The sequence below is a fragment of the Cornus florida genome, unplaced genomic scaffold (assembly GCF_030987335.1).
Source record: "Cornus florida cultivar Cherokee Brave unplaced genomic scaffold, ASM3098733v1 CherokeeBrave_3.0.0_Hap2_Chr10, whole genome shotgun sequence".
In the NCBI taxonomy this organism is placed as follows: domain Eukaryota; kingdom Viridiplantae; phylum Streptophyta; class Magnoliopsida; order Cornales; family Cornaceae; genus Cornus; species Cornus florida.
This window is the reverse complement of record NW_026775580.1, coordinates 77,662,825-77,679,325: the sequence shown is the minus strand read 5'-3', so window position 1 is coordinate 77,679,325 and position 16,501 is coordinate 77,662,825. Positions and strand designations below refer to the sequence as shown.

The following is a 16,501-nucleotide window of genomic DNA, read 5'->3' as shown; positions in this document are numbered from 1 at the left end:
AGTGGAAGGTGATCCTCCCAACTACCTCCCAAATCAAGTACACATGCCCAAAGCATATCCTCTAAAATCTGGATGGTACGCTCCGACTGGCTGTCCGTCTATGGATCGAATGTCGTACTAAAGTGCAACGATGAACCAAACGCTGCCTGAAGCCCTTCCTAGAACCTCGAAGTGAACTTGACATCCCTATTGGAAACAATAGCCACTGGAACTCCGTGCAACTTCACAATCTTTCACATAAAGAACACCAAGTGCCTCTGCGTTATCTATTGCCTTAATAGGCAAAAAGTAAGCCATCTTGGTCAATCTATCAATAATGACCCATACGGCTTTATTTTCCCTCCGTGATCTAGGAAGACCCATCACAAAATTCATAACAATCTGCTCCCATTTCCATTGCGCTACAGGCAATGGTTGCAATAAACCAGCTAGTCTCTAGTGTTCGTCCTTCACCTACTGACAAGTAAGGCATCTAGTCATAAACTGTGCAACATCTTTCTTCATTCCAATCCACCAATACTGACGTTTCAAATTGTGATACATTTTAGTACCACCCGGATGAACTGTAAAGCGGGAAGTGTGAAACTCCCGTAAAACTAGGAATGGCAACGGGGCGGGTTTGGAGCGGGTTTACCTAAATCCATCCCCGCCCCGTGCCCCGCGACGGGTTAAATTTTTATATCCATCCCTACCCCAACGATATACAAATTGTTCTCATATCCATTGTTGAAGGGGCGGGACGGGGAGGAGCCTCGGCGGGGCGATAAAAATTGCCACCACAATGTTTTAATACAAAAAGCCTGGAAATGGCATAACATATATGAATCCCAATAAAAATAAATAAATAGCATGCTAGTAGCATAATTCAAAGAACATAATCAACAAAAATAAGGGTTTAATACAACCAAATCATAACAAGTTCTAAGCTCCAACTTTCCACCATAACCAAAACAAAAGCAAGTTTACATCCCAAATTATTCAAAATCGAAGTCTGAAATTAACAAAAGATAACAAAAACACAAAAATTGATTTAAATCCCTTAAATAATCTATTAGCATTTGCAATCTCCCATGTCTTCCACAGTGTTCATGAATTAATCAAAATCTGAAAATTATGAACAAATGAATCATTTAATGCATAAAAAAATGATCAACAAATTGAAGAAAATAAAATTTATATGAAAACTATAATTCCAATGATCATCAAGCAGTCTTGAAAAACAACAATCTTATGTTCAACACCGGTGTGCTAAATTGCTAGCTTGTACCAGTTGTACCTTTTCAATAAAAAATAAAAATGTTCGTTACAATTCGTGACCCCTTGCCTCTCTGTTCATCAATTAACACATATGCACAAACAGCTTCACTAAAATGCTTTATTAAAGCCGCTACTAATGTTGAGAGAGAAAAAGAAAGCCAATGAAAGAGACTCACCGCTGCTCCTATAGAGACAGATTAGTGTCTACTACTACTTGATAAGGTCTGGTGTTCCACACAAATTTCTGCATCTTTTTCATGCTCAATATCTTCTGTAACTATCAACTATAACACTGCACTCTCCTAAGTCTAGATAATACAAGATAAATCAAAGTATAGTAGTACTAATTAGCACACTAAATTTTAATTTAATACTTGCATAACTCATGTTCTATAACAATATCATATGAGATCAAAACAGATCTTCTTTTAGTAATTGATGGTGACTAATTATACAAAAAAAACTATACATTGATTTAACAATAGTTAATATTACTAAACTGCAAAAAGGAGGAAGAAGGAAAAAAAAAAAAAAAAAAAAAACTATACCTTGAAGCCTTTTAATCTATTTCTTCATCACAGATTGTTAACCGAGAAATTCCAGCAGAAAGAGTTGACGCCGATGCATTTGCTGCAAAACAGTGTAAAATTTAAAAAAAAAAAAAAATGAAAAAGAAAAAAACTAAATGGGACATTCAATATAAAAGCATATTTAAAATTTCATTACCTTCTAGATCATTCCACAACCAAGATTGAGAACACATCAAAGCCTCTATAAGGCCAGGACTAAGTCGACTGCGATGTGGACTCACCAACCTACCACTTATACTAAATGCTGATTCAGATGCGACAGTTGATACTGGAATAGCCAAGATGTCTAGAGCCATCAGCTGTAATGTAGGATACTTACTCTTATTTGAAACCCACCAATTTAAAATGTTAAAATCCATGGTGCGTAGCAAGACGAGTTCATCTAAGTAATGGTCTAACTCTGATTTCACATTCCCAATCCTTGACAAATCACTAATAATTATATCATACTCAGCATAAATATCCCATTCTTTACTTGTAGAGCTTAAAGATGCAGCCAATCCACTTAGATCTTCACTTAGACTAGTTCCCTCCTTACTTCTATGTTGATACTCTTGAAGTAAATCATAACATGCTTGGCGTACACAATCTTTTTGAGAGAAAGATTCGTCCCCGTGTATCCTCTGAAGAACATGCTCCAAAAAGGTCATTTTATGCCTTGGATCTAACACTATTGCTATTCCTACAACAAGATGGCACTCACTCCAATACTTATCAAATTTCTCTATCATACTTGCCGCCATTTTTTTTACCACCTCGTTCTCACAATTGCACCAACTGCGCAATGCCAATTTTACCTCACAAATTTTTGGAAAGAGATAATTTGTGGTGACAAATCGAGTCCCAAAGAAAATTTCAGTAATAGAATAAAATAGTTCCAATCTCCGACAAATTTCTTGTGCTAAGCTCCATTCCTCCTCCGATGGCAAAGATGTATAAAGTCTCTCACGTTGTTTCAATCGTGGAAACACATCCTTATAACATATAGTTGTTTCAAGAATCAAATATGTAGAATTCCATCTAGTTTTGCAATCAAGAGACAGTTTTTTATGGCATGGATTTTTTAATTGACTGGCTGCCTCCACAAATTTTTCTTCTCTAGCTTGGCTAGCCGTCCAAAAGTGAACACTATCACGAATTTTCCCAATTGTGCCTCCAATTATATCTAACCCATCCTTCACAATCAAGTTTAATATATGTGCAACACAACACATATAAAAAATTTTCCCATCCAAGAGAAGTGACTTATTACGAATAGACAACTTGTTCGAAAGACCCTGAATCAATGCATCATTGGTTGTACAATTATCTACCGTAATAGTAGATATCTTTCTATCCAAGTTCCAATCCAAGAAGCAATTCATAAGTGCATCACAGAGAATCTCACTTGTATGTGGAGAAGGCACATAAACAAACCTGAAAGTATTCATGAATTAAATATAAAAGTTAGTCACTGATGGACAACCAACTTTTGAGATATCATGTAATTGAAACAAAACAAATAAATAAAGATTAAATACTTACCCAATAATCATATTTTGCAAGCGCCAAAATTCATCAACATAGTGAGCAGTGATTGACATATAACCTCTTTTCTGTCTAAAAGACCACATATTAGTCGTCATAGCAACTCGGCTCTCAAGTTTGTTAAACAACCTATAAGCTTTCACTTTCTCCGACTAATAAAGCTTCATAATATCACTCTTGATTGTATTCCGAGTCATCGTTGTGAAGCCGGGCTGGAGGCTGCTAACAAACCTTCTAAATCCAATATGCTCAACAATACTAAGAGGATACTCATGCAAAACAATTGCATTAGCAAGTTCATTCCTTGAAACTTCTTGGGTAAATGTAAAATTGCCAAATTGCATTGACCCATCAACATTTGGAGAACGTGCAATCATTTTTTGACGTTTATCAGTATTAGTTCGCTTCACACACCTCTTTAAATGTTGTTTTAAATGACTAGTACCAGATGAAGGTTCAGCAACAAGCTTCTTCTTACAATGATGACAAATAGCAAAAGACCCCCCATTTGGCCCATCCAATATCACATTTTCAAAATCCTTCCAAACTTTTGAAGTCAATTTTCTCTTCCTCGCATGTGATGTTGCGAGTCCTATGACCCCTAAACTTGGAGTGGGTGCTAATTCAAAATTGATTTCAATTGGTGCATCAAAACTTATAGGTTGTGTAGCTGATGCAGATGGCACACTTTCCATATTTTGAGTTAGCTGGGACATTATATCAACCACTTGCTAGATAAAAAAAATATAGAAGTAATTAATTCAAAGGTTCACTTTCAATGGATAATCAAACTGACAAATGAACATGATAAAGGGGAATGAGAAGTGCCAATATAATTGAATAAAACAAAAAAGCGTGGTTTTTTAAAATATAAAAATGAAAAAAAAAATTTAATTCCCATGTGGGTCATCCCACAACCCTTTATCAAGTAAACGAAAAAAAAAGTAGTTTTATATAGATTAATCAATCAACAAATGTAAAATCCAAAGCAGCTGAAACATTATTGCATAGGAGAGACGAAAAAAAAGAAAAAAAATTACCTTCTCAACTAGTATTCAAATTTGTAATAGTCTAGTCTGAGGAGTTCAAGCTTTCATCGTCGTTCTTCCTCGAACTCAAGCTATCTGTTCTAAAGGAACGTTATCAGACTCCAATGCACAAGTGGGTATGATAAAATATATATATAATAAACATAAATATATATATCCACTGAAAGAATATATATATATATATATATATATATATATATATATAACTTAAATCATAGACTACATCAAAAAAACAAAAAGATCTACAGAAATCAAAAACCTTAAAAATCAAGACCAAGTACGATATTAGAACCACAAACATAGAGACATAACCATACTATTCAAACATGATATCAACGAAATAATATTAGAGTATGAAGAAACAAAAAAAGTCATGAGAGAGAGAAGGACGGAATACCTGATAAAGAGAAACAAAAAAGTTAGGGTTGTGTAACTTGTAGAGTTGTTATATTATATAAATTGATTATAAGTTATTAATATTATATAATATATATATATATATAGTTATATGTTTAGCGTGGCGGGGCGGGGCGGGGCGGATATGAATCAGAACCCGTTCCCGCCCCATGACCCTCGACGGGTACAAAAATATATCCATACCCGCCCCAACGGTATAAAAATTGTTCTCATACCCGTTATTGAAGGGGCGGGACGGGCGAAGCACCAGCGGGGCGGTAAAAATTGTCACCCCTACGTAAAATGTCTCACAATACAAAAAGTGTCTCCAACACTTCAAGGCAAATACAACTGCTGCTAATTCCAGATCATGAGTAGGGTAGTTGCATGTACTCATGAGTCTTCAACTGTTGAGACCTATAAGCCAGAACTTTACCATCCTGCATCAGCACATATCCCAAACCATCACGTGAAGCTTCATAATAGATCACATAACCCAAGCCATGTTTGGGTGTCACCAATACTGGAGCTGTAGTCAATCTTGTCTTTAACTCTTGAAAGGATGACTCACAGGCTTTATTCCATGTAAACTTGATCACCTTCCGGGTCAAGCGAGTCATAGGTGCTGCCAAATGGGAAAAATCCTTCACAAATCTATAATAATAACATGTTAGGCCAAGAAAACTCTGGATCTCAAAAACATTCTTGGGTTGCTCCCAATTCAAAACCGCTTTTATCTTCGATAGATCCACTAACACACTACCTTCCGAGATAACATGCCCCAAAAATTTTACCTCTTGTAGCCAAAACTCACACTTTTCATATTTGGCATACAAATAGTGCTCTCGCAAAATCTACAATACAATACTCAAATGGATCTCGTGCTCCTCCTGAGTCCGTGAATACATAAGAATGTCATCCACGAAAACTACCACAAACTGGTCCAAGTAATCGTAAAAAATGCGGTTCATCAAGTCTATGAATGTCGTTGGCGCATTAGTTAAGCCAAAGGGCATAACAAGGAACTCATAATATCCATACCAAGTACGAAACACCATCTTTGGGATATCCTCATCCCTAACCCGTAACTAATAGTAGCCTAACCTCAAGTCAATCTTTAAAAAACAACTGGCTCCCCTCAACTGATCAAACAAATCATCTATCCTTGGCAAAGGATACTTGCTCTTGATAGTGGCATAATTCAACTTCCAGTAATCAATGCACAACTTTAGAGAACCATCTTTCTTCTTAGCAAATAAGACAGGTGTGCCCCACAGTGACACACTCGGTCGGATGAAACATTTTATCCTCAAATCATCAAGCTGCCTCTTCAATTCTTCCAACTTAACTGGTGCCATAGAAATTGGCGCGGTACCGAGCATCAGATCAATAGTAAACTCCACTTCTTGATGTGGAGGCAACTCTGTCAAATCCTCCAGAAACACATCCAGAAAATCACGAACAACTGCCGAATAAACCCCTTCTGCAACACCATCTTCTTCGGCTAAAAGACTAGCCAAGAAGTAGTTACCACGACCTCGTCTATGAATCTTGTACAATGATAGCGTATGGGAATCACTCTGATCTCCCACGTAAAAGAAACAATCCCCCTCGGGAGTGCAAACTGTGACTCTTCCTCTGAAACAATCAATTGTGGCATGAAATGAAGCTAACCAATCCATCCCATGAATGACATCAAAGCCAGTCATCTCAAGGAGGAATAGATCAAACATAAAATTCCGTCCAGCTATCACTATGGAACAATCCCTCATAACTCTGCTCAAAGACACTGAAATCCCAACTGGCGTATCAACACACAACACATGATCAATGAAACTGACCTCTAACCTCGATGCAAGTGCAAATGATGACAAAATGAAAGAATGAAATGCACAAGAGTTAAACAAAACACGAGCCCAAGAACCAAACACTAGAAAGATACCTTAGAGAACTGATGGTCTAAAAGATGCATCAGGCTGGGCAAGTGCAAAGACACGTCCCTACGGTGTCTGTGCCTGGGAACTACCAACCTGTCAACCTAATTGCTGCATTGACATAGTAGGAGTATCTCTCTTAGCTGGCAGTAAACCCTGAGAAGATATAGCAGGCTGTGGTGGTGGCGGTGGTCTGAAATCTGACTGAGTTGTAGCCGACTGTGACGGCCTCTGCTGTGACCCTCTGCCACTACCGGTGCCTGCTCCCCGATTCGGACATTCTTTATCCCTGTAGCCCTGTAGGCCACAACTAAAGCAAACCCCAGAATTAACCGACATCTATGGACACTCTGTCTTGTAGTGGCACCGACGTCTGTGGACACTCTGTCTTGTAGTGGCCCGGCTAATTACAGCGATAATAGATAACACCACTCCTGGCAGACCCTGCTGGTATAGGGGTAGTAGGAGCAGATCGTGCCGACTGCTGCCCCTGAGACTGAGACGGACCACCCCTGTTCCTCTTCTATGACTGCTCTTCCGAAGATGGTCCTGCATTCCTCTTTTGCTTCAACTGTTCCTTTCCTGCATTTCTGTCCTTAGCTTCCACCTCAAGCATCAATGCCCTTTCCATTGCCTCCGAGTACACCTTGAAATACTGGGCCGTTATTAATAGTCTTATTTGGTAATGGAGACCGAAAACAAACTTCTAAGTCTTATCAACTTCATTTCTCATTATCTCTAGAGCAAAGCGAGAAAGAAAGGTAAACTTGTTCTCATACTCCATCACCGACATATTACCTTGAATGAGATCATCAAACTACTTCCTTAGTTCCCACCTTTTGGTAATCAGAAAATGTTTTTCATAAAATAGCTCTTTAAATATCTCCCAACTTATATCCTCAACCTTATGCTGATTAGTGACTGACTTCCACCATAGCTTAGCATCTTTTGAAAACTTGTAAGTGGCTAGGTTGATTTTTATATGATCATCCGTCACATCCATAGAAGTCAAGTGGGTTTCCACTTGGTCCATGTAGTCGTCCACTTCTATCATGTCCGCACCACCCTCAAACATCATCGACATCAACTTCGAAAACCCCGCAATCAACTTAAGACATTTTTGTGCTGGCGTCTCCTCAACTTGAACTACCAGTTGTGGTACTGGCTGTGGAAGAGAAGTAATTGTTGCCCTCAAAGCATTCTGCAACAGACGATTCAGCGCCAACTCAGCTGAACCTTCACCCGCTTCAACATTGTCCCTTCTTGTAAGAACACCTCTAGGGGTAATCAAATCCCTAAGAAGTGTATTATCTTCAACTTGCTCCGCCAGATTAGAGCTAGAACTTTCACCAACATCACCCCTTATAGGCCTAGGGCCAACTTATCTCGGTTCCTTTCGCGGTGGCATCGTGCTAAAAAAAAAAAAAAAAAATGGTTCAATAACGATAACACTAAGGTCCAACTGTGAACAACTTAACAAAAAATGATACTAGATAAACACTTAGCATGCAAGACTATGCAATGAACACATTAATATAAGCATTTAAACACATAAGCAGGTAAGCAAGTAAACAGTTAAGCATGTTTTTCACATAGCAAAACATTTTAACAAATAGCCACATATATATACAAATAACTTCCCACACAACCTTATGCAGGCCTCTACCCGTCGTCCTAAGGGTTTTCGAACCATCGCTCTAATACCAAGTTTGTAACGACCCTAAAATGATACCAATTATTTAAAAATAATAATAATAAATAAATAAATAAAATAAAAAAAATTGGCATGACCTCTGCTAAAAAAGGCCCTACGACAATCTGCTTTAATGCATAAAAATGTAATAGCCACTCTTAGACCTCAAAATTTATCTAACCTGCCCCAACACACAATGCAAATAATACATTCTTCATTGCATGGTTATGAACATCAAAAATATGATACAAAACAACACCATTTTCTTCTTTTACATAAGGATTTTACATAATATTTATAACCAGTTCAATTTACAACAAAGTGGAGTCAAGCTCAAATTTATAATACAAACCCATGCTAAACAACTTAATACATTCTTGTCATAGTGCTATACAAAAATGAGCTCAACTTTACAAAATGATTTCAAAATACATTTCTAGTCCTTTCATGCCTGTGGTGGATTGTCATCCGCCACCTCCATGTCATGTTCTTAAAAATGTTAAGAGGAAGGGGTGAGCAAAAGCTCAGTAAGAGGTGCCTAAGGCACTCCTCTTGTGACCCCATGTTTCCAAACAATGAATAGAGCAAAAGAAAACGGGATCATATAATTCCGGGGAGAAAATATAAACATAATATCAATAACAAACAATCCAACTAATAACGAACCATGCCGTGCAATGGGATGCAATGTCTCCAAAAACCATTTCTGCCATCATTTCCAAACCGTTAGTGCAATCCGTCCCATGGCAACTCCATAGCGGCACAAGAGAAAGATTGGCTAACTATCCCTGACCACAAGGCAACTCCAAGGCGTCATTTGGGGCCCAGTTAGCTCAACCACGCTAGGAAAATCTCCCAAGTTCCCTCTAGGCCACACTAACGCCGCAGTTTTAAGCAACTCTTAGGCGGCCGGGTTTTCATAAACCCTTTCAAAAACTTTTCCCCAAAACCATTTTATTTTCCTTTAAAATCAACTTCTCATTTCTTTCCCAATGCATAAACATAAAATGTATCATAAAATTATATAATTCTACTTTAACAACCTTGCATGCTTAATAAGGAAATTTACACACCACATTCCATACTCACAATTAGTACAATTTTCAAAAACAACGTATTTAAATTAAGAACATAATCATTTAAGCATGCCTTTGTCGTATCACTTCAACAAATCAATTAATTATGAAAAAAAAAAAAAAAAAAATTCAATTATGCATACCATTTAAGCATGAAATTCACATAACTTATACAATTCAACCTTAACAACTTATATGCTTAATAAGGAATTTTATACAAAACCTAACATGCTTACACTTAGCATAATCTCAACAATCACACATCTAAATTAAAAATATAATCATTTAAGCAAGTCTATATCATATTTCATCAACAATCAACATACAAGTCACTAAACATGAAACTTACATGGAATTATAACACATACACATAACATCAAGACAACTTAGCATGAATTCATCACAATTTAACATGTTATACTACAAATTAGGAGAGAATAATTCACCAAGAACCAAGAGATTGTAGATTAAACACCCCTACCTCCAAAATGATGAAAACCCCCAATTTTGTGCCCTAATTTCAAAAATCCTATGATGCACCAAAACTGAAATTGCTTACACCCACTTGAAGATCTCGCCGAGCTCTTCGATTTGCCGCAAACAGCATCCAAAAATTCTCACCGGTTGAAGATTAATCAAGATTTGAAGCTTTGAATGAAAAATAAAATAAAAATGAAAATAAAGAGAGGAAAAGAGAGAACTGCCGGGGAGGGAGAGAAAGGTGAGGCCAAAATGCGTCTTAACCATAAATGAATAAAGTGGTAGGTCCCACCAGTTTTTTTATTAAAAAAATCCTACCTTTTTCCATTTAATACACACACACACACACACACATATATATATTTATAAATCATAACATTACATGAGTGGGTTGGAGGAAGTTAATTATCCTTAACAACTTATATCAGAGCCGATGGTAGGTCAAAGCCTGTGATTGGTCCTGAAGATCATTAGAAGAAGATTGCTGCGAAGTTTATCAGAGCAGAAGATAATCATGAGGTGCTATAGAGATTCAATCAGAGTTGATGATGACACGAATGTATGAAGAAGGTGATGGTGTGAAGCCCATGAAGAACGAGTCTTAGAACAAGCTAGAGGATGCTCGTTTTCAAGATAGGGCAAAGATGGTAGAGATAAAACCCACGAGGAACAAGTTTTGAGGACAAGCCAATAGTGAGTGCTAGTTTTCAAGATGGGGAAAAGGGTGTGAAGAATGAAGAGGTTTACTCTAAGCCCGATAAAGAGCAAAGGGGAATATGTAGTGTGAAGATGAGAGGTTTTTTACTTTTATCTAGAAAAGCAATTGATGAAGATGAGTTAAAGATTGGTGGGTTGCCATGCGCAAGCAATTAAACACCAACGGGGTGGATAGAGAAGATGGAAGAAAAAATGAAGAATGATGAATTTGAGAAAAGGTGAAGATTGTTAAAGTGTTTCTCAAGTTCGTCATAATGCTTTTGTTCGAAGTGGAGAAATCTTTAATTGAGGTAGAGCTATGAAGAGATCCCTGTTCAAGGTGGAGCTATGAAGAGATCCTTATTCGAGGTGGGGGTATGAAGAAGCACGTGAAGATTGAATTTTGAGCCAAGGTGGAGGTTGTTCGATTTGTGGCTCAAAATTTTTATACAGAAAATTAGTTTCCTATTTTGTTTTGGAAGGTTGAAAGTTATAGAAGAAAATGTATCCCGTTATGTTTCAATTTTAGAGTTTTGATCATTATGGTAACTTCTTGTAGGCAAGTATAGGAATACTTTTTCAACATTTTGGGTTTGAAGACTCCATAAATAGATACGGGTATGAGAGGTTTAGAAAGAGAGAGAAGAGAGAAAAGATGTAAGGGGTTTAAGGGTAAGTGTTGTTAGGAGAATGGAAAGTATATGTAATTCTCGAGTGTATACTGTTGGGAAACGTGCAAGTTTTAAAAACATTTCGAGGGATTTTGATTCATAGATCTTGATTCATCACATAGAGACAAGTTTTATGCAAAAATAAAAATATGATGTATCATTCAATTAATGGATTGAATACTTACATCAAAGGTCTGAGTAAACCTTTAAAACTTTCCTCTAAAGTGAATGTTCTCACTTATTGTAGATCCCTTAGCAAGATGCCTTCTCCTTGGATCTCCATCTTCTTGGTAATTGTTTTGCCTTTAGGAATCACTCATAAGCCTCCATGAATGACCTTGGAAAACTAGGCTTGTGGGAGCCTCCATTAGATGAGAACATAAACCCTAATTTTCTAGAGATAGAAAAGTTATTCCTTTTTTCCTCTCATCAAAATCACCCTTAAAATATACATAGACCATGTATATTTATAGGCAACATAAAGGTAAAGAAAAGGAAACAACGAATCCTTCTCAATCTCTAATTTACATGTCTCAAATCTAATATGATTCCAATATCAAGTTGGGCTATGAGTGAGAATCCATTGGGCCTATTATTTTATTGGCTACAATGAATTAATGATTGGCCCGGTCCATGGACCCAATTAAATTAATTCATAAATTAATTTCTACTCCACTAAAAGAAATTAATTGAACTCCAATTAAATAATAAATAACCTCTAAGTCAATATTGCACTTTGACCCCTCTATGCATAATTAGTTATCGGATAAATATAGCCATCAATCCGACTACTTAATTAATATATTTATTTTGATACCTTTGATTATTTCTGGCTCGATCACAATAAAATATTTGTTTGACAAAAATAATAATTTAATAAATAAATATATAATAAATCATTTTGTCTAAAATCATACGAAGGCCTTCGAATTTACTTTGTGATCAACCATAATCAATACAAAATAAATACAAGTAGCAATGATGCAAATATTGAAAATATAACCCTCTAACTATTAATTACATAACTACCCGAAGTGTCGGTCTAAGGATCCCGAAGAATCCGCCGAACAAATCAAAGTAATTATTAATTAATAAAAGAGTCTATACTTTTCTCATGCTTAAGAGTCAAATACCATGACGGTGATAGGGAGTAATTGCATACGACGGCTCTCGCAATATATCTCAACCTAACGCGGATCATGTTCAAGTCTTAATTAATTATGAGTCCATCCATAATTACCGACTATGAACAATTTATAATTACTATTTATATATCATGCATTGATTGCCATCACATATATATATATATAAATATTTCTTGTAATTACATGGACACTATCAATTTCATAGTGAATCGAAATATAATACATTAAATTCACCAATTGTATAAAACATAAATATTTCAGAAACGTCAGGAACATATGTCAATTAATCCAAACAGGAATTTGCTATGCCAGGACATATAAATCCCAACAGCTCCCACTTGCCCTCATAGCCAATTCAAATTGCACCTAACTCCAATGTTATCCAGATGATGATCAAAATTATTGATCAATGACACCTTTTGATAATGGATCAACAAAGTTGTGTTCCAATGCAATGTTCTAGATACAAGTGCAATTTCTCGCCGGACAATATCATGTAGAACATGATACTTCCTATCAGTGTATTTTGTTCATCTATGGAACCTTGGGTAATTGGTTTGGACTACTTCTGCACTATTGTCGCAATATAGCTCGATAGGCAGGCTAATATGCTCCACAACCTCTAAATTAGTGAGATCAAACCAATAGGCTTATATTGTCACCTTTAAGGCTGCAATATATTCCACCTGCAGGTTTGAGTCAACAGTTGAAATCTGCTTGACAATCTACCAACTGATTTCCCTTCCATTAAGTGAACATACACTAAGTCATTAACCTCATAATATCTACTTCTGATTGAAAATCAGAACTAGCATACCTGACTAGGACCATATCATCACATCCATAAATGAGTATGATATCATTGGTTCTCCTTAGGTACTTAATGATATTTATCACAATAGACCAGTTGTCAAGTCCAGTATTGGACTGATCTCTACTGACTATTCCTACTATGTAGCGGATGTCCTGTTTGGTATAGACCATGGCATATATGAGACTCTCATATGCCGAAACATATTGTTCCAGTCTCATTTGCTCAATCTCCTTTGATAGTCTTGAAAAACTACTTACTAGAGATAGCCATCCATATCAATAAAGCAAGAACTCATTCTTTGAGTTATGCATACCAAACCTGGTCAAAACTTTATCAATGTAGGATTATTAAGATAAGCCTATTTTCCTTTTAACCTGATCTTGCAAAAGCTTGATCCCAGGAATCTAGCTTACATCCTGAAAATCCTTCATTTAAAAGTAATTGAACAACTACCTCTTTATTAATGACAAAACTTCCACATCATTCTAAATGAGTAGGATGTCATCAATATATATAGAATTAGGAAAAATAATGACATTCCCTTGTACACTCATGATTTATTCACTGAGAAATCTTCTGGTATCTTTTTGTAGATTAACTTGCCTTCCATAGGAATCACCCTACTAGAAAGTTCTACAAGATCCCAGAATTTATTAGAATACATAGATTCTAACTCTGATTTCATAGTAACTCACCAAAACGATCTGTATCCATATCGGTTCACGCTTCCGTGTAGCTTACTGGGTCCAACTCATGTTTAACAGGGATGTTCATAATGGTCTCACCTAAAAACATGATTCTGTCGAATTGGATGATAATCCTCCCACTACATCAATGTACCGATGTAGAAATCGATGATGCTAACGCATTAATAGGGAATTCATATATTATTCTCAATCTCTGTAATAAGTGTGTTCACATTTGGTACATTTGGTACTCATACCATATTCTCTAACATTATGCTACTAGGTATATAATTCATAATATGATCCTCCTATAGATAAACAGTGAGTGTAAACAATCGACTTTTATCATTGAGATCATAAAATAATCCATTCTAGTAACTTTTAGAGTAGCTATCAAATCTATCATGCGTATGATCTGTTTCCAACTTACTTGTCCATATCAAGCGCACATGTGCAAGAATACCCCATATGTGCATGTGATTCAAACTAAGATTTAGTCAAAAACACAGCTCAACGGTATCCTTGAGACAGACTAAGATGGAATGCAGTTCATAATGCGCATCGATGTCATTAACGCTAAACTCTTAAATGAAAGAGATAATGTGGCATAACTGATCATAGATCTAACCATGTTAAGTGGAATTTTGTTATTCCTATTTGACACCTAAATTAATTTAGCGTCAATTGCGGAAAACTGGTACACAACACCCTCATTGACCATATAGTCTTTGCACTATCCCAAGAAATACTCAAATACTCGATCAGATCGAAGTGTCTTGATAAGTTTACCTAATCTGTGCTCCACATCAGTCTTGACCCTCTCGGAATATACCAAAAGTATAAGACTTGTGTCGCAACAGGTAAATTTATCCAAAACGTGAGTAATCTTGATTGGATGTTCATAAGACTACACGTGTACGTGTGTACCGACTCCAATTGTTCTTTATGTCTATTTCATTTGGCTGATTAAGCCCTTAGAGTTATCTATCCTTCAAAACAAGATTCACAAGTTTGGTTTAGGCTCCCCTGCCTCACTAGGTAATAAACCTTCTTTAACCAATCTTTAAATCTCATTTTGATTGATTACAACCCAAAAATAGACACCAAAAATACAATGAGTCAGGAATAACAAATGTTCTCTTAACATTCAATCTAGAAGATGTAACATTAGTTTCTACATCCTGCAAATCTTAAGAGCTTGTGATTATAGTATATTAACCATCTTTCAATGCACCAGAAGTAATCGCATATCTATTCAATTTTATAAAACCAGTTTTAGAAAATAACAACACAGTTTTTATAAACCACAAGTGAAACAAAAATTAGATAGCGTCTAACCTCTGTGCATAAAGATAATTCTCTAATACTAATATCCTCATACTCTCTAATTTCAGATGTAATACTCCCACTGACTTAGTTACAACATTGACATCAGGTCAAGTACAAATATATTCCATATCATCGAGACTTCTGGATTCCTGAAATCCGTGTAATGAATTGCAAACATGTTTAGTGGCTCCAGAATCTATTCATCAGAAATTAATAGATACAACCACAGAACCTGGCTCAATGATTAAATATATATTTTCCTATGCCACGTCATTGCTTAGACAGTTTGTCCTTTAGTGTCTTAGTTAGCGACAAAAGAAACAGTTTTCTTTGCCCTCAACATACACTGCCTTATTCCCTTTAACCTTTTGGATACCTATGTTTTGTGCTAGCCTAGTCCTATTATCATCCTTCTTCTTTGCTTTGCCCGTCCACTTGGGCCTAGAAGAAGATGGTATAGACTAGGTTAGATTGATAGAAACGCCCATACTCTTGATTATCCCTTCATCTGTTACCAATTCTATAAGAATATCAGCGAGTGTGAACTCAAACTGATTCCTTATTTAGTTCACTATAACAGAATCGAACGAGTTTGGTAACAAGACAATAATCATGTCAACTTGAAACTTACCACCCAAGTCAGCCCTATTGATCTCCAGCTAATTTTAAATAATAAACAATCATTTTTCAAAATTCGGTTTCATACTGGAGTTCCTTAGGCTATCTTGATGCTATTCAAGTCTAACATAGTACTTTGGCATACTCTCTATCTAATCTCACCAAAACATTTTATTGACATTTAACATGATGCTTGAAAAAAATAAAATAATACAAATGTTAGCTTTGGAGTATATTCGAGCTAAACTCTAGAATATTGCACCAAGTCATATCATTTGCCTTATCTAATTTATTAAAAGCATTAATGTCAAATTTGGTATCTCAAAGTAAAAGAGATAGGTATAGGAGTAATAAACACATTTTGTACCCTTACGTTGTGAATAAAATATCTAAGTTCATTTTCCAGTCATTATAAATAAGGTCCAATATCATAGAATATGTAAGCAAGCAGATAAACTGGATTAGACATAATTAATCTGAATATAAATGCATTCATACAATATGCAAGGTGAACTATTAATAATGTCATGCATATTTAAA

The 16,501-nt window shown here is 36.0% G+C and overlaps 1 protein-coding gene across 1 annotated transcript; it reads right to left on the bottom strand.

Moving 5' to 3' along the window:
- Nucleotides 1-1,816: 1,816 nt before the first annotated feature.
- LOC132277903 (zinc finger BED domain-containing protein RICESLEEPER 2-like) lies at nucleotides 1,817-7,092 on the bottom strand. The gene is made up of 6 exons (XM_059779742.1): nucleotides 6,858-7,092; nucleotides 6,283-6,620; nucleotides 3,606-4,105; nucleotides 3,372-3,446; nucleotides 1,984-3,263; nucleotides 1,817-1,887 (listed from the first exon to the last, which is right to left on the bottom strand). The coding sequence occupies exons 1-6, from the start codon at nucleotides 7,090-7,092 to the stop codon at nucleotides 1,817-1,819; spliced, it is 2,499 nt and encodes an 832-aa protein (XP_059635725.1).
- Between the last annotated feature and the right edge of the window lie 9,409 nt (nucleotides 7,093-16,501).

Bases quoted from the DNA above. Each gene is read 5' to 3' on its own strand.
- LOC132277903 (XM_059779742.1), bottom strand. From the start codon at position 7,092: ATGTCGGTTAATTCTGGGGTTTGCTTTAGTTGTGGCCTACAGGGCTAC. The intron at 6,621-6,857 runs GTTGACAGGTTG...TTGATACGCCAG, and splicing joins TATGTCAATGCAGCAATTAG to TTGGGATTTCAGTGTCTTTG. The intron at 1,888-1,983 runs GTAATGAAATTT...ACTGTTTTGCAG, and splicing joins GTTGTGGAATGATCTAGAAG to CAAATGCATCGGCGTCAACT.